The sequence below is a fragment of the Xiphophorus hellerii genome, chromosome 19 (assembly GCF_003331165.1).
Source record: "Xiphophorus hellerii strain 12219 chromosome 19, Xiphophorus_hellerii-4.1, whole genome shotgun sequence".
Taxonomy (NCBI): Eukaryota; Metazoa; Chordata; class Actinopteri; order Cyprinodontiformes; family Poeciliidae; genus Xiphophorus; species Xiphophorus hellerii.
The window spans coordinates 11,256,714-11,279,039 of NC_045690.1; the positions used below are offsets into that span (position 1 = coordinate 11,256,714).

General features: G+C 37.5%; 2 protein-coding genes across 11 annotated transcripts in view; one reads left to right on the forward strand and one right to left on the reverse strand.

The window, feature by feature from the left end:
* Positions 1-9,925, reverse strand: part of LOC116709086 (formin-1) — a 56,188-nt gene extending 46,263 nt beyond the window's left edge. Inside the window, exons 1-2 of the mRNA XM_032547385.1 lie at positions 8,309-9,925; positions 780-946 (exon numbers count right to left, since the gene is read on the reverse strand). Of these exons, the coding sequence (XP_032403276.1) occupies positions 780-946; positions 8,309-9,878 (1,737 nt within the window). The 5' untranslated portion in view covers positions 9,879-9,925. The remainder of the gene's footprint in view (positions 1-779; positions 947-8,308) is intronic.
* Positions 9,926-14,243: 4,318 nt separating this feature from the next.
* LOC116709039 (ryanodine receptor 3) overlaps positions 14,244-22,326 on the forward strand; it is a 109,615-nt gene continuing 101,532 nt past the window's right edge. For all 10 annotated transcript variants that reach the window (XR_004336805.1, XM_032547280.1, XM_032547285.1 and 7 more), the window contains exon 1: positions 14,244-14,731. Coding sequence is in view for 9 of the 10 variants with exons in the window: in XM_032547280.1 (XP_032403171.1) it covers positions 14,684-14,731 (48 nt within the window). In the remaining variant the exon portion in view is untranslated. The remainder of the gene's footprint in view (positions 14,732-22,326) is intronic.

Consider the following 22,326-nt stretch of genomic DNA (forward strand, 5'->3'; position numbering starts at 1 on the left):
TGCACAGTTGTAGTACAAATAAATCGCAGAGCCTGTTCCACAGCTGAATATCTGAGATGTCTGACTTTCTTGACTCTGCACTAATCATGCACATCATGCAGTGTGCACTGGTATGTCAAGCAGTTGTGTTCGCAGTCAGGGCAGTTCAGGTGTCTCAGGGAAAACAATACATAGCCTTTCTACCAACACAAAAAATGTGCCCACATCCACACCCAGGTATTCTACTTCATCTGCCGCACAAATGAGAGTCGTCAGACAGACAGCGTGATGGAATCTGGACAGACGTAAATAGGTGGGGAAACATTTTTATGAGCCTCTTTAGACAACTGTGTTATGTATACATAAATCCCAAAATAGTGGGAATCACCTGATTGTTTTTTGTAGTACATCAGATTAGAGTGGAGGTTTCTGGCCCAATTTAACCTTTGTAAAGTCCAACAAGTAAATTTGCAGCTTTATATGAGAAATATAATGAATACTCAAACCAACAAGGATAACATTAATATATAAGACAAACATAACAAATAAGGCCTCTAAAAAACTGCTTAAAGTTAGGGGATAGTTTTTGTTGCCCTAAATGTGAGTTTTGGCTAAAATAATCCCTTCCAGGTTTTGGAATTGGATCTGGGTCCCAAGATTAGAATTTATGACCCTCTAATCCATTTGTAACAACTCATAATCAGTCCCCCAAATGCCTGAATGGAGACTAATCCCCTTGAGTCTCACGAGGTGGAAGAATAGTCACGGGATTTTTACTGTTCATGTTTGAGAACGTTTACCGTGCACTCCAGCTTGGGGTAGTAGGGTGTGTCCCCGATGAGGTCATCCTCTGGCGGTGTGATGCGAAGGAATTCGAGGTGGTTGGGGCGAGGCACGCAGGTGAGAACCTCCTGAGGGTCATCGCACTCCAGCATCCAAATATCATCCTGTCGCAGGAGGGAATCTTCTACATAAATAAATAAACAGTGTCAGGATATTAATGATAAAAAAGGCTGAATACAAATACACAAATGGTACAAATACACAGCACAAAGTAAACCAACTCAAGCTGTTTTATGCTCCCACCCCTGTGTCACCAAGATGCAAATGCACAGACAGAAATAAAGCATGTATCTGAATCTCAAGGCATTAATAAGCAGCAGAAATAAAAACTCTTTAGCATCAACTCTAGGCCACCAAGCTATCTTTATTTGCACTTAGCAGGTTTTGTTCCCACAATTAACACCAAATCCAAGAAAATACAACTGCAGAGAAGTCATTTCTAAACTTTGCCACTGCATTTAAGTCAATTAAATACCTAGTGCAACACAAATGAGAGGAAAGAATTTAAATTCAATGTTCACACATTTGCAGCATGCTTAGTCCTAATTAGCTAGACTTAGAATAGGAAAGACTGCCCCCTCCTGACTATGTTACATGCACTACAATTCTGAAGAGAAAAAGCTCTGTTTTTACATTTTGAGAAGGAACTTAACCTCTGCCTGTTGAAGTATGGTGCAGGAGATGTAGAAGCCTACCCAACCTTTAAACACCTGCTTTTTCTTTTTATATCCATGTTCTACAGAGGGAAATGTTTTAAAAGTTGATTATCAAACAGAAAATAGGCAAAAAAGGAGAAAATGGCACGCTGACAATCCGCAAGAATCTTGGTAACCTAAGTTTCCTGCAGATGAAAGACAACACCTTCCCAGCTCCCAGTTCAATAAAATGCAAATACATACTCAATACCTAATGAGAACAGTATTCCCGAAAAGATATGCAGTAATATGTGATTCAGACAAAAATAAAAGCCTTGAGGTTTCACTGCAGTACTCTAACATGCTCATCCAGAGACAGCTGTGATGGGTTACAGCTACAGTATGTGGAGCTTTGACTTGTGGGGGAAAAAACAGCAGGATTAGATTAATAACTTTTCATTATCATAATGCTATGCAGCCTAGTCCTGCAGTGCAAACTGCTGACTGTAGCTTGGGATGGTTCCAGATGCAGTGTTAAGCCCAATATGGGCCAAGTGGAGACATTACAGATCACAAACGGCTCTCTCCACATTTTCTAGCTCTTGTAGTGGACTTATGGTCATGGCTTTATCCACCTGCTGCATACGCAAACAAAATTTAATTTATGCTCTTGCTGTATTCTGTAATGTGTGTCTGTGTTTCAGCTCATGGCCAGCAAAACAATATCCTAATTAAATACTTGGGTAATCCACACTGCCACCACCTGGTCAAGTAGACAGACAATATTCATACCCCTCCACACTTTAACACACTGTGAATTAAAATAAGACAACACCGATATGCATTAACTGTAAAAACATATGGCAAAATATATATTTGCGTGATGTGATGCACTCAAATGGTCAAAACAGGCAAACAAAAAACAGCATCAGCTCCCAGGTTCAGGTTCTTCTGGTAAATTTTGTTGCATTTTCTAAGCTCTGACATCCATCTTGAGCAGCTGAAATCTTACTGGTTTTATACCAAATTGGCAACACACCTGCAGTTCATTAGATCATACCATAATTGAACAGGTCAAAACAAACTAAAAAATCTAAGCAGAAATCAGGAATAAGATATTTAATCTAATTTACAAACTCATCTACTGTACATAGCCTAAATGGTCTGCAAAATAAAACATGTAAGACAGGGCAATTCAAAAGGTTAATTTAAAGAAAAAACAAGTGATGCAATACAGAAAAGAAAACCCTCTATTTGGTAGAACCCAGTGATGCAACCAGTGACATACAGCCATTTAAGCAGAAAATGCTGGGCCGGCCCCTCCCATACACCTGATCAGGTTGTAACATCTGAAATGGACAAACAATGGTGAGTAAAAAAAAAAGTAAAAAGTAAAAAATAAATAATTTATCATAAATGTACCTTGAAACAAAAACATTCATAATCATTCAATGTGTCCAATGTGAAGTGTTAGCCTTAACTAAAACTTATACATAGAATGAATAATTTCCGACCATCATCCACCAAAACAGAATTAATAATTTCCGATTCTCAGAAGAGAATTCTTTTGGAAACATTTTTGTTTGCGATGAAATGTTGGATTTAAAGTTACCATAATATGATATCCCTCTGTTGTCAGAACATGCCAGACATTTGTCCTGCGTCACAGAACTATTGTTTACAGATATAAACAAGCAGAATAAAAAAAGAACACACTGTAAGATGAGCAGATAATGGCAATCCACGCTGGGCAATGTTCCATGTTTAGTTTCAGGTTTGATTGATTGAGTAAACAACCAACCCATTGCGAATTGATCAGCGCTGTTGTTTGTGAGCATCAGGTAAAACTGTTTTATTTTACAACAGTTCTTTTTAGATGTTTTTTATTCTTTTATAAGATATTTGCTGATGCCCAAAGATTGTATAAAAGTCATAACAGATGTCCAAATGAGTCCCCTGTATGTTTAGCCCAATAATAGGCTTCAGTGTTTGGAGTTTTGGTGGTGTCAAGGACAGTGACTTTGGAATAATGTTTTGACAGCTACATTATTATGGTGTAGTTTAATCTTAAAGAGTGAAACATGAGCAGATTATGTGGAGAAAAGTGAGATCTGCAAAACCATCACCTGGTTTACCAAAATAAAATATTATGATGAAGCAGTTGCAGTTGCACATATGTGCATATCTGCACATATGTGCAACTGCAACAAAAGGCAGCCAGGCTTAGTCCTAATCCCCCCAATCTACAACTGATCTGAACAATAACTATAACAACTAATAACAAATAACAACAATAACTACATGCACTCATAGAATGACTGGAAACAAAGACAAAATGCATTTTTCTGAGAAGATAAGAGGATATCTGTATGAGCCAGATTATTTTCCAGATATGGAAAAGCTAGCAGACTAAATAATGTTGTTCTTAGAAAATCAGTTGAGAATAACATCAGCCACAAAAAGCCTTCATTAGCTGCACTTTATAGTGGACATATTACTACTACATGAAAGACCCACAAAAGCTATTAATTTCCTGATTCTTTTTGATATTAATAAAGTAGAGTTAAGTGCAGGTTAGACAAGACAGAAATAACAAACATATGTGCAATTTAAAGAAAAGAAAAGCAGACATCAGCCCAGATTCTCATCAATGACTCTCATCAAAGCAACCAAATATCCTTCATGTATCCTGTATTTTACTCTACAAAATGTATAAATCTCACCACTCAAAAGCAGAGAATTGGGCCAAGTGGCACTGAGTACATTTGGCAGCCTCTACCCACTTCCAGCACTTTAAGCTGGAACGGAGAATCGTTGATTTTAAATATAAATCATGAACAATGGCAAGACCTATAAAGTGTTGTGCCTCTACAACATTTTTCTGTATTTTCATTGGCTTGCTGGCTATTCACCACTTGAGTGTTGAATGATTAATTGAATTGATTGCCTGTCATGGTTAAGGTACAAGAAACGGCGGCTGCAGGTGAACACTCAAGGATCTGCATCACCCTGCCTGACAGCGTAAGCAGAAAGCAGCCCAAAATGAAGCTGACTTGAGTTGTCATCAAGATTCAGCTTTCAAGTCTGATTAGACACACAGCCTGAAGGTAAAAGGAAGCTTTATTTTGTTTCACTTCACTGGCCATGACTTAGGAGATAGGGAATTTGGCAACTCTCCCAAACTGAGACAAAAACTGCACGACACTGAAAAGAGCTGGTTGCAAAGAAAAAAACCACAAACTATGGGACACCACATAACTGAAATTTTCCAGGGAGAAAGTTATTCATTGAGGAAAGAAGGTTAAATGTTATAAGAAAAAGGACCTTTGTGCCTTTTTTCCTGTTTGCAACTTAATACAAAAGACACTCTTGTGCTGTGTTTTGGTCTAATGGACTACAAAATTGTAATTGAGCAGGTCTTTGTCTTCAGTGTTGGTAACAATGTTTCGTTAGTGTGCACTAGAAGGGAGAACTCATGGGAACATTGCAGATAATCTCATTAAGGCATTGGTTGCCATATGTCAGATAATAATAAACAAAGACTTGAGGAAGAGAAATGTTGAGAAAGGATATAAGTAATGTTGCATTTAATAGACACAACACAAGGAGCTCTGAAGAAGACACTGAGCAAAAGTATCTTCTTTATTAAATGTAAGCAAAACTAGAGTCTCATCAAATTATAGTTGCTTTTCATTTGTGATTCCTTTTTTTGTCTTTGGCAAAAAACCACAACGCATTTCTCTCGCTAGTTATACCAATTTCTTAAACTTTTCTTATGTGTTCTGTTAGGACAGAATATTTAAGATATATTATCTGACAAGAGTATTAAATGTGAAATTATCATTAGCATTATGTATGATTTTATGCTATATGTTGTTCTATTGTTAAAGAAAGGGAAAAAATGCATATGCATTTGAACTAGTGTAGAATTAGTGTGACATTTCTGAGTCCTCTGGATGCATAATATAAAGGTGTCAATCTTTTACCATACAGGCTGAGGTGTACAATCATTAACACATGAAATAAAATAAATAATTACCTTTTTTAAAATTCACTATTACTGCCTGCATAATTACACCCATTAATAAGCAGAGCTTCATTAGGGAAGCTCAGATAAAAGGGCTTGGAAGATAATTAATTCAACCTTTTATACACCATAAAGGTCCAGGCTTCACACAGATCCACTTACCCTCTTTGCCTGACCTCTAATGTTCATTTATATGTGTTAACATCTGAAATGTAATCAATAATGAAGCATCATCATCAGGGGAGTTTACTGTCCAGCCAGAAAGAGAATTTGTGTAAGATTAAAAGTTTAAGTTTTAACTGTTAGACTGCAGAGGATGTAGAGTGAGGACAGCTTAGTGTAAGAAACAGCTTTGGTTCACAGTTACCATTATTACTTCAGCTGTTTTAAAATTCAGCATGGTTGGCTGTGCTAACTGATCGAGTAACCAAATGATTAGGAGATAGTTATGCTATTCCTCATTGCTCACTCTTTAAGGTTTAAACATGAATAAAATGTAAAGCAGGAATGGAGTTGACTAAGAACCTGGTGAAAGAAGCTACAACAACAACAAAAGGATTAAAAACAAACATCCTAGAATTACAGAGAATGGCACAAGTATTCAAACCCCTTCAATTTTCACTCTCTCTTTGTAGAAACAACATTAGATACTTTGCACTGTATTTCAAAGTAGCACAAAACTGTAAAGTGAAAGGAATAAGAAAGATGGTTTTCAAATATTTAGCAAATAAAAATATTGTAGACTACACTTACTGTATATTCAGCTCTCTTTAGACTGATACACTCTGCAATGTAATTCTAATAAATAAAAATCTACACATCACATCTTTCCTTCTTTCTTCAGTCACATAAAATCCCAATAAAATACACTTTATTTTTTTGTGTTTGTAATGTGACAAAATCTGAAAAGGATTCATTGTATGCAAAATAATGTAAAACACTCAGCTTAATCTGTACTAATCCCAAAAAACAGATACAGTAGGTTCTGAAAAATTTTGTTCAATAAGAAACAGTTATTCTGAACTGATACTCTATAAACATAAAACTCTTTGGGAAATGTAGCTCATCACTTTAAAAAAGTGCTCACACTTTAATTTATAAATACTATGGAGCTGCCTTGCTACATCTTTCACTTCAGGAACTCTAATATGGAAGTAAATAAATCATAAAATGAAAAAAAGTTCAGTGCAAATGTGCAAAAGCCTTTGAGTTGAGCTTTTTCGAAACTTCAGCAAGACAATGAACCAAAACGAGATTAAAGGCTTAAAGAGAAAGACTTTTAAAGTTGCAAAGATGCAGTATAAATGTATCTTGTGCAGTCTTGTGTGAATCTGCATGTTTTCATTTTTCTATCATGTTGCTGCTGGTACCATTTTCCTCCACTGAGGGACAATAAAGGATAAAGAAAAAATTAAATCCTATTGTGTTCTGTCTAGAGCAGATTTCTGCCTTTTCAAAAATAACCTTACCTAACTAACAGCTAGAAAGTACAGCAATCGAAAAATTGGCTAAAATATTAACAGGTGCATATATAAACCAACAAGACCAAAAAGGAATATTTTGAGGCTTTCTTATACGTTGTGTAAATATTAAAATCCTGAACCATTCATGAAGGGTTAATTATTGTTTTCCTTCTAGACTGGCCATTAAGTTTGAGAGTCCTGATCTTGTGATGGGCCAAGGACTTCCTTCTTGATCGCTCTTATATGAAGTCTAAATAACTAGTATGATGTTTAACTTTTAAGCACTTTTTTTTAAAAGAACACAGTAACTACTCTTAGAGATAATAGTTAAAACCATAAAGTATGGGCACCCCAAAGGTGTACCATTTTGTGTTGTATTGGTGTGTGATTAAAGTGAATGTGTTCCGAATTTAAATCCACATGGAAATATCACAGACTGATGTAAAAGGTACACAAATGTCAAGGAGCTCCAAAGACAAATAAGGAAAAACATTTCCCAGAAAATGATAAAAAGTCAGACATCTCTGAACAGGCTTACAACGTCACGGTGGCTTTTGAAAGATTACATATAGAGAGTACATTGTGACCGCTCAAATCCATTTATTATACAATTGTCAGATTTACATGCACCAAGATAGATTACAAAAACATGGAAATAAGAAAAGCTCTAATCCTTTTTTATGCAGCCTCTTACAAAGCTTGATGGATTTTAGTTTTAGCCCCCTTTGTTTCCAGTTACATAAATGGAATATGAGTGGAGAGGAGGGAAAGCACATACTCAGAACATCACTTTGGGAATGCTTGAGTTAAGTCTGTGCTCACGTGAACTCAGGTCAGGTCAGACTTGGTGTCAACACAGTCTTTGATCCAGGACACTCCTACTAATCTCTACTCTCCCTGTAGCACTGAGGAAGTTATAATGGATCATCAACAAAACTGTTCTCAGGACCTGCTGCCCTGTTCTGGCTCTGCTGGAGAGTTTCTAATTTATGGTCACATGTATAACCCAAAACCAGAGCAGTAAAAAACACCAACAAAGAGATCCTGCATAACAGCTCTCATATTTTCCACAAACCAAACTATTAGAGAACAGCTCGAGTGACAAAGTGAAATTTTCTTTGAGAAAAATGAATTCAAGAACCATGTCAGACACAAAGACAAATCCAAACAATTGAATCTCTTTCAAGCCATCACTTTTTGTTCTTTGAATTCTAGCGACAGAACTGTGAGATGAAGGGCTCACTCTGACAAACACTTCATGCTGTACAGATGATAAAAGCAATAATATCTATATCCCCATCCGAGCAGGGAGTCTGTACATGAAACGGTTTGTTCACTGTGTAATTTCTGAAAGAACTCACCTGTTGTTGTGGAGTTGCTGGAGGAGTTTCTCTTGGAGTTGCTTGGCCGCCTGTTGAGGTCCAGGTCCAGATGGGTGACAGTCCGCTTGTTGCCATTCCTATCGATGACTTCAGTAAAGCTTTTGGGTTCATCTGTGTTGCTGGAGCTGTCTCGATAGGAGTCTTCATCCTTATCTGAAAGTAGGACAATGCGGTGGTTGAGCTGTGGACTCAGCTGCTTGGAAGACAAGGGGGACAGCACAGGAGACATGCTTTGGAGGTTGTTGGAGGCCGGGAAAGATGTGTTGAAGACTCCAGCGAGAGAAGGTGAAGAGGGGCTCTTTGATTTGGATCTGACTGGCGCTAAGGGCTCTGCAGTGTGGGAAAGGGGCAGTCGTAACCCCTCAGGAAGTTTGTTACCATTTTGTTTACTGACTTCAAGCCGGTAGTCTCCTTTTTTTGTTCCCCACTCTCCAATCTCCTTTTTACTCCCACTGGTCCCTGGATGTTGCAAAGTTCTGTTACCATTTGTGTGGCTGACATGGTGAACTTTACCTTCCACGTCCTGTAATTTTGCAACTACCCTGATGCCTATGTTTCTTTGGTTCATATCACTGTACAGCTGATGCTGACCAGATTTGTTGACAGTTAATCCATTTGCAGCTATCGTATCAACCGCAGAATCAAACCTTTTAATGGGACGAAGGTTGCCCCCACTCTGTCGTCTGTTCAGGCCCTCTATCAGGCTGCAAGAGGATGATGCGTAGCCAAGTTCACCGTCACATTCTGAGAAGTCGTTACAAAAATCCATGACGGTGTCAAAGTTCTGGTTGTCCTCCATGAAGTCCCAGTTCTCTTGAGTAGTCCGAAAAGGTTCCTCCACTGTAACGATGAGTTTACTGACTTCTCTAACATTAGAGCGACTTGGTGTGCTGTCAGACACATAGTCAGAAGCCTTTTCCTTTGGGATTTGCTCTGCTTGTAAAACTGCAGATGTGGATTCTTTGGAGTCTGTTGGAAGCTCCACATGTGATTGTCCTTTTGTAGCTTTCTTTTTCATTTTAGTGTATTGTAAATCCTCTGGCTTGTCAAGCTTCTTGCCTCCCAGCCTCTTCACCTTTTTGCTCTTAGCTGCACCCTTCTTACTCTCAGACATCGGGCAGTTGCTGTCGCTAAGAACCCGACCTCCAAGGTGAACTTCTTGATCTTCCTCACACTCCTGGAATTTCATATCCTGGTTGCCCATCTTGACTTTGCTAGCACAATCCCGACACAGGGATAACAGATCCACCAGCAACTGGTGGTGCTCAGCCGCCAGCCAGCAGAGTTCTGCGACTGCTTCTTTTGTTGCCTGCTGGGAGTTGAAAAGTTTGCCTGAGGAGTCAGAAGACTGGCCTCTTTGTTTGGACACAGCCAGATTCTGCTTTCCCCAGTCATGGTCATTACCACTGCTTGCTGAATGAGAGGTGCGGCTCTTGTATTTGAAGATGGGGGCCCTCCTCTTGGGAAAGTAGAGACTGACGTTGCTTAGCTCATAGATGGGTTCATAGAGAAGCAAGATGGTGTGTGTGCCCTCCATGATGGGTGCCATGCTAGTTATTTTAGTTGTGTGAGTAGGCACTGAGTGCAGAGAGAAATCTCAGGCTATTCATCATCCTGGTCTGATATTGTCCTAGAGAAAGTAGCACACAGAAACAAATCAGAAAGACACATAAATTAAAAGACAGCACAATGCATTTTTACCAAAAATGCCTCTAAGGCAAGACATTACCTTACCAGAGCCAATTTAAGAACCACAGATTGAACCTCTGTGTTCAGCTGTCTAAGAGGATATGGAGGCCAAAGAAGCAATAGCATTTTTTTGCTGTCGCTCTGTGTTCAGACAGCTGTGTGTCTCACACATTTTTTTGTGTGAGACTAAATGTATATGTGGGCTCTGTCATAAACTTCCCACCAAAATAATCTGTGAAATGGACAAAAAAAAAACTTACCACACAAAATACAAACATAAATATTAATAAAATACATTAAAAATTGTAATTGTAATGAGAACATATGGAAAGTTTAAGAGTAATGGTACTTTTGCACGGTACTAGAAGTTGTGACTTAGCAACTCAGGAATAATGGTTATCTAAATTCCAAACTAATATAAAAATCCCTTGATTTTTTTATTTTTTATAATTTGTCAAAAATCTACTTGATCTAATATAGTTTGAAAACTAAAATATGTCTTTATACTCAGTTCTCTTATTTGCATATTTCTTGAGCTTTCAAAAATAATAGGAAACAAATTCTCAATTTTTAAGACTGTTTAGGAACATTGTAATTCACTTTACCATCCTGCAGGTAAAAAAAAAAGATAAAAAATAAAAACACCAATGTACTATTGAAGACCATCTTTAGTCGTCTCACAAGCTGGGCCTTCCACACTTTCCTATGAAACTAATACTCAACACACCCCAACCCTGCCATTTTTCACCACACTCTGTTTTTGAACAGTCTTCTGTCCTCAATATCCACACTGTCAAGTTTCTATAAGCACATAAAACATTTCTGAACCGCAATTCATCAACATTTTACAAGCTGCAGCAGGCAGAGTCATGCAAGGTGACGGGACATGCAAAGCTCCACGCTGAGATGCCTTCAAACATGTTTACAAGCACAACCTTACATTTATGCTGCAAATGTTACCCCCTTTCAAATGTTTATGCCATGATATAATCCCGTGGGCCACTGTCACCTTGCAGCAAACACGAATATTGGTCAGCATTAAAATGGCAGCATGCATGTTTACAATATCCTTCCAGATTGGGTGGATCTGCAAAACACTACAGCTGAAATTGACGAACATTACAGTAACTTTATTGTAATTTGACGTGTAACACACAGAAACTGCGAATCCTCCTCTTATGACATTTTACTATGCTGCATTCTATGTTTGAAGCTTAAAATGAAGCACAATCATTTGCAACTACAAAAGGTAAAACTACCACCAGGGTAAAACATAAACAGTTACTCACCCGGTTTGGTGGAAAGGCAAAAAATATTTCCTCACATCTCCGTTCTGCGGCCAGCCAATGCTCACCGCTGCTTCTCTAGAACTGCGTGCTGGGATCAACAGAAGTTTTGACCAATAGCAAAGCGTCCCGCTGGCTCCTCGCTCTCTGGTTGGTTGGGTGTCGTTTAAGGGGCCAACCCACAGTTTGAGTCGGTGCAGCTGCAGCTTGCAGGTAGCCTGCGACATGTGATGGGAGCCATTCGGTTCCAGTTGAACAAAAACAGAAAGATCGGCTGCACTTAGCTGTTGCAGTTATCACATAAATGTCAGCGCTTTCATACGCCGAAATCACAATCGTCCAGATCAACTGAAATAATAAATCCACATTTTATTCAACTGCTGATGTGTCACCATGTGTTGTGAAACAGAGACATCTAGTGGCGAGTTTGTTCATCAATCACTAGAATTTATTCAATAAAATAGTCCTATGACTATTTGTTTGAATCAGTCATGCTATATATTTAATATGACCCGGACATTTTTAAATTAATAAAGCGTAGGCGTGATTGAATGAATAGATTAATAAATGAAGTCAACATGAAGAAATATAAACCCTCATATTTTGCATTTTAGAGGAAAGTTTTACACATTTTATTTTAAACTGGTCAAACCCCTTTTTGGTTGGGCTGACTTACAACAACTTAATTGTGCCAATAAATAATTTGTAAAAAAAAAACATCATCCAAAATAAACATTCTACAGGAAATCAAGTGCAGTTTTATTATATAGCTTATTGATTTTAGACTAAGTACACTTTTAAGGAATCCTTTTGTGTGTGTGTGATTTTTCTTTTTGTCTTCCTTTTAGGTCTTTGTGATTCAAAATCAAAGTTTTTTCAAATGAAGGACATTTATTTATTGTACACCTTAGCATAAACTCACATAAAACTTTAATTTTGAACCGTAGAGAGGAGGTGAAAACCAACATTTGTGGAGCACTGACTGAGTCTGAATCTCATTTCCTGGTGTTCCACCTACTTGCACTCTAAAGGATATATTATTAAACTGACAGAAAAAAGATTTGTCTCTGATGTTTATCTTTAAATCCATCCTGATGTGTGCAAAGCTCATCATTTATCATTTGCCAACAGAGGTACTTTGTGTGGGTTTTAAAAAACCCAATATGGCTTTATTTATTTAGCCTTTTTCAAACATCATTGAAATTTAAGGTGCTGAACAACGGTGCAAAAACAAAAGACATTGCTATAAAATGTATTAAAATATGAGTCAGTTTTGAAGAAAAAGATTTAAGTACATTTAATTTTCTGACAGACTAAATAGATCAAAATGAAAAAAAATAAAATACAATAGAGTAAGTGTGTTGAAAAGTGTACGACACGAACAGTTAAATAAAATACACAATAAATCTGAGGGAAACAAGCTCTAAGTAACTCAAAGTTGAAGGTTACTGTTTAGTAAGAAATTATTTTTCTGATACGCTAAATAATTTTTAACTCTTGTAGCCAGGAAGGAAATAACCTTTTTTCTACCGAACTATGAATTTTACAGCAGGACAGAATAATAACGCTTATAATAAAGAAACAGAAAGTAAGCACAGTGATAATTTTTAGCTAATTTAATCATTTCTGATGATTGCATCTCAGAACATTTAATGTGCTATAAGTGGGTTTGAAATACATGTTAGTAATACTTTTGTCCTGATTTGACTCCTGCATAACAGTAATTTTGATGTTTAAAGTTACTTTTGAAAAAGAAATTATTTTTTAGCATATTATAATAGTCTATTTCGACATAGTTAAATAACTTGTTGATATTCCTCACATTATGGAAGTAATGTGACTGATTGCTATGAGTTCCACTTTATGAACAAAATCACTGAAAGAAATTAAGTTTTTCAATATCTAATTTGTTCAGATGTATTCGCATTGAATAAACTATCAAATGTTATTACACTTAATGTTTATGCATTCCTGTCTTCAATTTCACTTTAGAAAGTAAGGTAACTTAATCAAATGGTATTTGTTGTGTGAACAGCTGAAAAAAAAACATACATAATAATTGCTTGATGCAATGTTTATGCATAACCACAAACTTGAAATAGTTCTCATTTTCCTTTGCAAGAAACAAAACAGAGAAACAACTTTTGTATGGACCATTGTTACACTGAACAATAAAGAAACTCCATGTATAAATTCTAACTTGAGCACTTTACCTAGCACTTCTATGTAGTGATTTTTCACTTTGCACTTATACTTTGTGATAACTTAAACCACCATACACCATCCAGCATCATTTAATTTAATTTGTGCTATGAGTTTCACTTTATGAATGGAGTCACTGAAATAAATTAAGTTTTTGACTATCTAATTTACTCAGGTGTATTCACATTGCATCAAAAATAAAATAAAATAAAAACATAAACATATTTGGTCCTAAAAGAAGAAGGCCTACAGTAAGGCCCGGTCCTAAGCAGTTCCTAACTTAGGCAATAGAGGGAAGCATTGCATCATGGAAGCATTTATTTATACGGAAGCTTTGGAAAGAGGTGAGTTATGTTGTGGGGGCAAGTTAGATCAGTTTGTTGTCTGAAAAATAAGATAAATATTTCTTTGAGTTCATTATCGATTAACTGAGTTTAATGTGACTTCATTTGTAATTTGATAGATCATTTTGAATAAAAAATAGAATGTTATTTTCTAATATGCGTTTTAGTTGTATTTTAAAAATGTTAAGACTAAAAATGTTAAAAACGCATAAACAACATTCTCATTAGGCACAAGTAATTTCAAAGTGAATAAAAAAAAAATGGTTCATGTGTTAGTAGAGGAAATAAGGCATTCTCTGCCCAGAGATGTGAAGACATTTCTGCAGATGGAATTTTTAGTCCTCTCTCTCTCTCAGGCTTGCAGCGGAGCAGCGGTTGTGCAGCAGGAGCCTGTGTGGGAGCAGCAGGGCGCTGACCATGGTGCTGATCTAGACTCTTAATGGAAACGGCACATTCTGTGAGTTTCCTGCTGGAAATTCCACCTCAGCATGCTGCTTGGCAGATAGGGCGGGGGGAAAAACAGCTTCACCTCCCCGTGCTAGATTCCATTCAGTCACTAATTGTTTAAATATTCGCGCTTTCACTGCCGTGTCGATAAGCATTGTCGGTGACGTCGAAGATAAAGAACCCCGGTGGCCGCTGTTTCTGCGTTGCACCGTCCCCACCGATGCTGACACGCACTCCTCCGCCGGGCGGCGAGCGGGGCGTAAGCACACGGGCTTGACTGACACATGCTGCGGTATTCTCCCCGCTGAATGGCCGTGGATTAGCTGTATGCTAATATCGACAAGGGGAGCGGAGCCAGCGGAGTCTGAACGGGCTCCTTTGCAGCCATGGCTGAAGGCGGAGAGGGAGAGGATGAGATCCAGTTCCTCAGAACTGTAAGTAGACACATTCAGATTTGCTGCTGCTCATCTGGTGCCTGAGTAAATTTATGTTGCCCAGTCTTTCATGTATGGAACTAGGTGGTTATTTCAATTGATTACCTGTCATTGGCATGCTGTTTTCATCAGGCAGCCTTTGATAACCCTCTGCCTGTTAGCAGATTTTACAGGCGGTATATTCCTCTATTGTTTTGCGCATGGCTCGCTGTCAGCTATTGTCTTTCCCCGCAGTCTCTGTTTAAAGAAGTTATCAAGAGCAATATTTCTGATGTGGTAAACTTGCCTTTTGCACCTCTCTGCACCCTTGTTCTCATGTGTTCACAGCTTTTACTCAAACACGTTTGGATTTCACTTGAAATAACAAAAGAATTTGAGATCTGCTTAGAAATACTTGAGAAATAAAAAGCGTAGTACAGAAGCCGGTTTTTAATGCATTGTGCTGCACTGGCTGGGTAAGCTGCCTGTCCCAGCAGTAACCCCAGGGGTTCTTGCAGCTTGAGCTAAGAAGCACATTTCCTAATAAAAACTAGTCCTCATGGCTCATGCTGTTTTACTTGTTGGACTCCGAGTCAAAATAAATACATTTATAAAAAGATAAATAGAGTAGTGCTTAAAATAACAACAGTACAACAGACATGCATACGACTGATCTGTGTTGAGTCTTCAGTTGAAATCTGTGAGCAGATAATGAAACGGTAGCAATGTGGGGCTTAATCAGTGCAATGATTCTGTGAGAAAAACATATGTCACACAGACACCTCTTATCTAAAGACAAGTCAGAAAACATATATGCTCATTACTGTAGTTAAGTGTATGGTGGCACCGCTTGCAACACTGTTGCCTTGCAGTAAGAATCTGAGTTCAGATTCTGGCCTGGGGTTTAAAAGTTCTCCCTGTGGGAGTCTTCTCTATAGGCTGTCTGACTTACAGTCCAAAAAACCTGACTTTTAGGTTAATTGGTCTGTCTAAATTGCTCTTAGGTAGGTGTGTGTGTGTGTGTGTGTGTGTGTGTGTGTGTGTGCAGATCAGATGGAATATATTCAAATACTTGAAGATGTCATGGAGGAAGAAATTCCATTTGAAATTGATGTTTCAACAAGACTGCAACCCCAATTACATCAATAAGTGAGTGGCATTTTGGTTCTAGGCCAAGAAGGTTTATGCTTTTGAGTGGCCAGCCCAATCCCCAGACCTTTTTCTGTTAGAAAACTTGTGGGGTGACATCAAAAACAGTGTTTCCGAGAGAAAACCAAGAAATGCAAATGAGATGTGTGATGCAGTCCAATTGTCATGGGCTAGAATACATGCTTATAGGTGCCAGAAATTGATTAGGCAACACAGTTGTGGTTTGGTTTTCAGAAACATGGGTTTAAATCTAAATATCAGTTCAATAGTTCATAAGTAAAATAATTCTGAATTTTTAAAAACAGTTCCAAATTAAATAAACTAAACAATTAATACTTCTAAAGAAAAATGCAATATTTCTAATCTTTATCACTTTCTGTTGATGGACAACTTCATGTTTTGATTTGGAAAACAGCTTGAAGTATTCCTAATGCTCTTTTTAAAATGAAAATATGGATTGTAAGCTTTACCTGAATTTTTATACATGCTACTGCTATTGTTTTATACAAGAATATATTTCAAAACTTAAACAGGCTTTTGCAGAGGTCTAGCGTTTAAGTCAGCTGACAACTTCTTACAAAGATTGACAATTTGAGACACATCAGAGCTGAAAATGTATGCTCATACAATATAGGCAAAAGAGCCAAGAGCTGGAGGTCTTCCAGAGAGGCCCCCCGAGATAGTAGGAGGTGTTTGGTTGCACATATCACAAGCACTGCTGCTTGTGGTCTCTCTTTATTAAGCTGCTCACAGATGCGCAACCTGCTGCGCAATGAAGCAACCACTGCATCACTGCTCTTATTTTATTTATTTTTTACCCAAGCCATGGCCAGATCCTCTAATTTAATTTACATTTTTGAGTCTTACATCAGGCTGCTTGCTTTAAACAAAAACGTCCCAGTATGAAAAGGGCAAGTGAACATAAACATTATCAGAAGAACACTATGGGTTGGTGAAAAATTATTTTAACAAATCTTTAGTTTATTTTAGTTTATAAGGTAGCTAGAATAAAATCAATACTGACCAGCAAGTTGGGACCTGGCTTGCTCTTTATCAAGGTTGTTGCTAGCTAAGGCAAAAAGGTGACAGAAATGTAACACCTGTTCTGTGTTACCTTAACACAAAGCAGGTAACGTAGGAACTATCGTCTACCAAGCAGTACATTCATTTGTCATGAAATGGTGAAACAAAGAAAGCAGTGAAAGGTAAAGAAAAATTATAAAGGAGAAAAACATAAAAAATCAAAATACTAATGTAACAAAAGAAATGTAAATAAATAAAATAATAAAATATGTGGATAAATAAACAAAAAAAATCCACCTCCATGCTTTAGAGTTTCTTTTAGAATGCTGCATTTGGGTTATGTGTTGTGTACTCCTTTCTTGTGTCCATATAATTGAGTTTTATGCTAATCTGCTCAAAGAACATGTTTCCTGAGATGCTGGTCTTTACTTTTGTGGCAAACTTTGAACTTCTGACTTTTGTGTTTATTCTACCAAACCAAAATTTTCCTCCTTGCACACTTCCCATGGATCTTAAACTTATGCTGTATCTTAAATGTACTGCATAAGACATGCACGTTCATATCAAATGTATCAAAGGCCTGGTGTATTTTTCTGACGTAGTGTTTTTGGAGATAGTCTTCTTTCTGAAGGCCTGAGACAGCTCTTTCAGTCTATATGGAACTGTGGTGTTCACTCTCACTTAAACAGTCAGGAATACGCCAACCTAAATGTATTTAAACTAGCCAAACCCTCTTTCTAGATGCTGAGTAATTATGTTCATATATGAAATGCCTATGTGTGATTTTATCTATTTTAGGTTCAAATAAATGTTTGGGTGTAATTTATTTGTCAACAGAAATTAATGTTTTTTTCTATCTTTTTCTGTCCTTTACAAAAACTCCTTTTAATCAGCTTTAATTGTGTGGTTATATCACTTTAAATGTTCAGTACTGTTAAAACTGTTATTGAAAGGAATTAATATATTATTTATACAATACAGACCAAAAGTTTGGACACACAGTTGTGTCCAAACTTTTGGTCTGTACTGTATATATGGACAAATATGTTATGAAAACAAAAAAACTTTCTTAAGCTCTTTTGATAACTATATATCAGTCATTTCTTTTACTCTAGCATATATAACATCATTTCATATTTCACATTTTGCCTTTATATGTCCCAGAAGCATTGGGAGTTGTTTGATAAATGTTTTATTCAATGGACAGAGTAACTGCTCAGGCCCTTGATTTCAGATTTAAAATCATGTTCTAAACTGGCTTTTCCAGAGCAGACTCAGTTCGAATAAAGGAAGCAAAACCTGTCAGGCCGTTCCTTATTGAACCAGCTGATAACATTTAGGCTATTTTTTCAGATAGACAATGGGTTTTCAGATGTACCTTCCTTTTTCTAAGAAAAACCTGATACCTCCTGCTTATTTTTTTTCTCCTGCAGCTACACAACCTTTTAAGCGCAGCACAAAGAGGTCAACACATCAGCATGCGTGCCACTTCAAAATAGAGCTGACATTTCAGCATCATTTCTTCTCTTTAAGGGCCTTGAACTTAAATGCCACACACAATGCACACTACTTTCTTCTTCAGCCAGCTGTGGTTGTTATAAATGTATCTGTTTTGGTTCAATTTATCAAATTCATGAAAAAAAAAAAAAAAATTCCCCTCAGTTCTTGCTCTGGTAGAAGAAAACGTCAGAAAACCAACATGAACCAACAGAAAACTGCAGTTGCTTTCGAAAAGCTGGCTTTAACAGCTTGTTGCTTTTCTCCAAAGCAAATCAGCTGATAGACTGAATGGTGTTTGGGAGTTTATGTGTGCAAAGTAGTGTGTGGTGAATGCAAATGCAGAGCCGGTGCCGTGTGGCGCAGTCAGGCTGCACCAGACGTGCCACGGCAGAACATAACGAAGAAATTATTCATCATCTAAGCAAGACGCACAGCTTAAGAGTTTAGGGTAGAGAAGAGGAGCGTAGATACAACCTCAGCATATGAATCTGCACATAATTTACGTGTGCAAAGTCATTCCTTTAACCATGGCTTAAGTCAGTTTTATAGAAAAATACCACAAATTCCTCTTCCAACAAATGCATGAAGACACATCTTGCCTTTAAATTTTGTGGACATGTAGCTAATATTAAAATGTTTACCATTATTGGAATTGGGGAATGTGATGAAGGAGTTTTCAAACTGTCTTTTCTCTAACAACATAAAGTAATTTCCCTGGAGTGGAAGCAGAAATTACCCCTACCGGACCGCTGCCTATAAACCCAGCTCAGTGGGAGGAGAGGTGGGAAGAGGAGAGAGCAAAAAAAAGACCAGCGATATCTCTCAGCCATGGGTAATTTGATGTTGCAGAATGAGGAACGGTGCAGTTTGTGAGGCTGGAGATACGAGTAGCTTCTCCCGCAAACAGCTCTCTAATTTCAGAGGGAGAGTCTAATAAGCCTTTAAATTCTGTTTTGTCCTGTCTGCAGACGCCCTCAGATGGTTCATCTCCATCAGCAATGGCTTCATAACAAGCAGTAGAGTGAATAAAATATTACCCTACAGTTGCATTGCTCAGGGTGCTCATTACATAAGGGGACTTTTCCAAATGAATTGCTTTTTTAAGAGCAGAAAAGAAGAATTTAAGACAAACTTTTGTTCCAAATTTACTTTTCTTTTCATTTAATTTAAAATCATGATAATAGAAGGTATTTCATTACTATTGTTATTTTTTGTTATTATATGCAAAGGTAAAACATGACGTACACACACAGATGCACATGAACAGCCTCTCCATCGTGAGGATCCCTGCTAGGCGAATATCAAATTCTGGGGATCTATTAGCAGTTTGAGTGGGTGTAGCGACTTTGAAAAGGCCAGACTAGGGCTGTGACTAATGCACTGTGGCAGTGCAAGGCTTGTTTATGTGAAGGCACAGACCTCACTTTGCATCCAGGCAATGATTGTCGATGCAGCACCGCAGAGGAATAATGCAATGAGCCATCACACGCTGCTTCAGAAGAAAGACGGCGAGCGGAAGAGCTGGGAAGTGTTAATTTCAGATTAAACCTTGGCCTAAAATGAAGAGTTGTGCACATCCTAGCTTGGTGTCTCTGTTCTATTTTTCCATTGATCTTCACTTACTTTTCTGCATTTGCCTTGTTTAATTTGTTTGTGTACCTTGTTCTGATTTTTTTTCTTTCAAGTATTGAGCTGCAACAGCTTTGTATGTTACTGAGATGCGTTCGTTTTGTGGTTGACTCAACAGGAAGCAGATGCAGTCCAATATAGATGCAAAGAATGTGCTGAAGACAGATTATGAGAATTTCTAGAACCTCCAACATTCATCTTAAAATAAACATAGCTGCATTTTTTATTTATACTTTCCGTTTGAGTTGCTCTGAGTTTCTAGGAATCTCTAGTTAGTAATCCATGATTTTCTAGGCTTTATTGTATGGTAAAACAGTTCATGTGGGACTGACATGAAACAAAGGATGAATGTGTAGAAAATCACTCCCATTGTTGTGTTTCATGGTGTGTCTGTAATGCTGTGTGTCTGTTTCTGTTTCAAATGCTCTGGGATCTTATCAGAGTGTAAGGCATCTCTTTGTGGAAGAGATTTGATCTTGAATAATGATGAACAACTGAAAATCAGTCGTCACTGGGTCTTTTATCAGGATAATGATCCACAAAATGTGACCAAATCATTACAGAAATTATTTACCTGCCACAAAAGTAACCTTCGCATGTGGCTGTCCTGGTTCTCAGACCTAAACTCATATAAAAACCCTATGAGGTTAGCTGAATATGAAGAAAATGGATTGCCATACTCCAGACCTCTAATCACTGAACTGCTTAACTGTTTAAAATGTTCTTGAAGGTGTATGATATGGCAGAAGCCCTTCCTGAAATACTAAAAATACTTTTCTTCTGGGCTACGCGAGACTCTCCAATTGCCGTGTAGATTTTTCTTATTTGGTTTATTGGCTGGAACTAAAACTCATTCACAGTTCTGAAAATTGCAATTTCAAGCGCTCAGCTTGCAGAAATGTGTGTCCCAGGGAAGTGGGGGTTGTTCCTGTGCGCTTGCAGCTTTTGTGAATTGAAGTGTTGTTGTGTGATGAAGATGGACAGATCAGATAGGCCTGTGATGTAGTGGGGAATTAAGCCAGCAGGTTTGCCTGAACACAATCCTGTGTAAAGGTCCTATAATGAGCTATTGATTGTGCCACTAAATGAAGAAATTTCCTTCGTAATGTTGGTGGCATGCAGTAAACAGGCCTGACTAATCGGGTGTTTTAGGTAATGAATATTTGATACAGCCATGTAAAAAACTTTCTCTCACAGAAAACATTTTCTTGTAATTTAGGATCTCCAGGACTGCTTCCATTTATGTTTTTAGTTTTAATGTCAGGGGGACTTTGTATGACTGTGCTGACTGTGTCTGTGATATCTTCAGTTTGAAGTTTCAGTGTCAGCTTTAGGAAACAAGCTGTGTATCAAGCTGAACAGAGACAGATTATGGAAAAAATGCAGAATGAAGTTTACTAATGATCTAGAATGACCAGAATGAAAATAGATTCAGAGAAGACAAAACATGAAAAGACAAATAATAAATCAAGATAACAGCTTGGACAAACTATTGTTGAACAAACCTTTGCCAAGACCAGTTTTGGAACAACGCATTTAATAAATGTAAACATAATTAATATAATTAAAATCATGAAATTTACTTAAGCTGGCACATATTTCCATTTAATATTACTAGAAAATAAACAAAATGCATCTGCAGGCCTTGACACTGAGACAGTTACACAGAACAAAAAAAGGTGTACTCATAAAAAGGCTACTTTGCTCATTTGATTTAGAAGACGCATAAAACAGAAGGTTAAATAAACAAGTAGTGATATTTTCTGGAATGCATGAAAACCAGGAAGAACTTAAGAGAAGCCTAGATATTTCTCAACTTTCTCAAATGACATGCAGTTTATTTAGGATTGCGCTACTTATGCAACTGACATCCCTATTACTACAGAAACAGTGCCAGCGCTTGTAGGATTTTACAGTGCATAAGAATCATTAAAAACACTGCTATTGGTAGTGCATGTGAATCATTCCCCTCCTACATAAAGCAGCTCTGGTATGTGCTGCAATTATGTCCAATGTTCTATCTCCCCGCTGTGCCTCTAATAAACCACTTAGACGAGCGTTTACTGCTTTAATCTGCTGCTGTTCAGGCGCATTTACAGAAGGAAGTTTAGTGACTTTAGAGTCTTATGTAAACCACAAAAGTCTGAATTTTAATGCTGGAGTGCCAGCTTTGGATGGAACTCTCCTAATCACACTAGCAACTTTAGCGATTGTCATGGATGATTTGAACTGAATTGGCTGATGATGTGTAAATGTGTAATTCTGTGGGTCTTTCACATTATTGCAATGTGTCTGATTACAAGTTACGTTCTTGT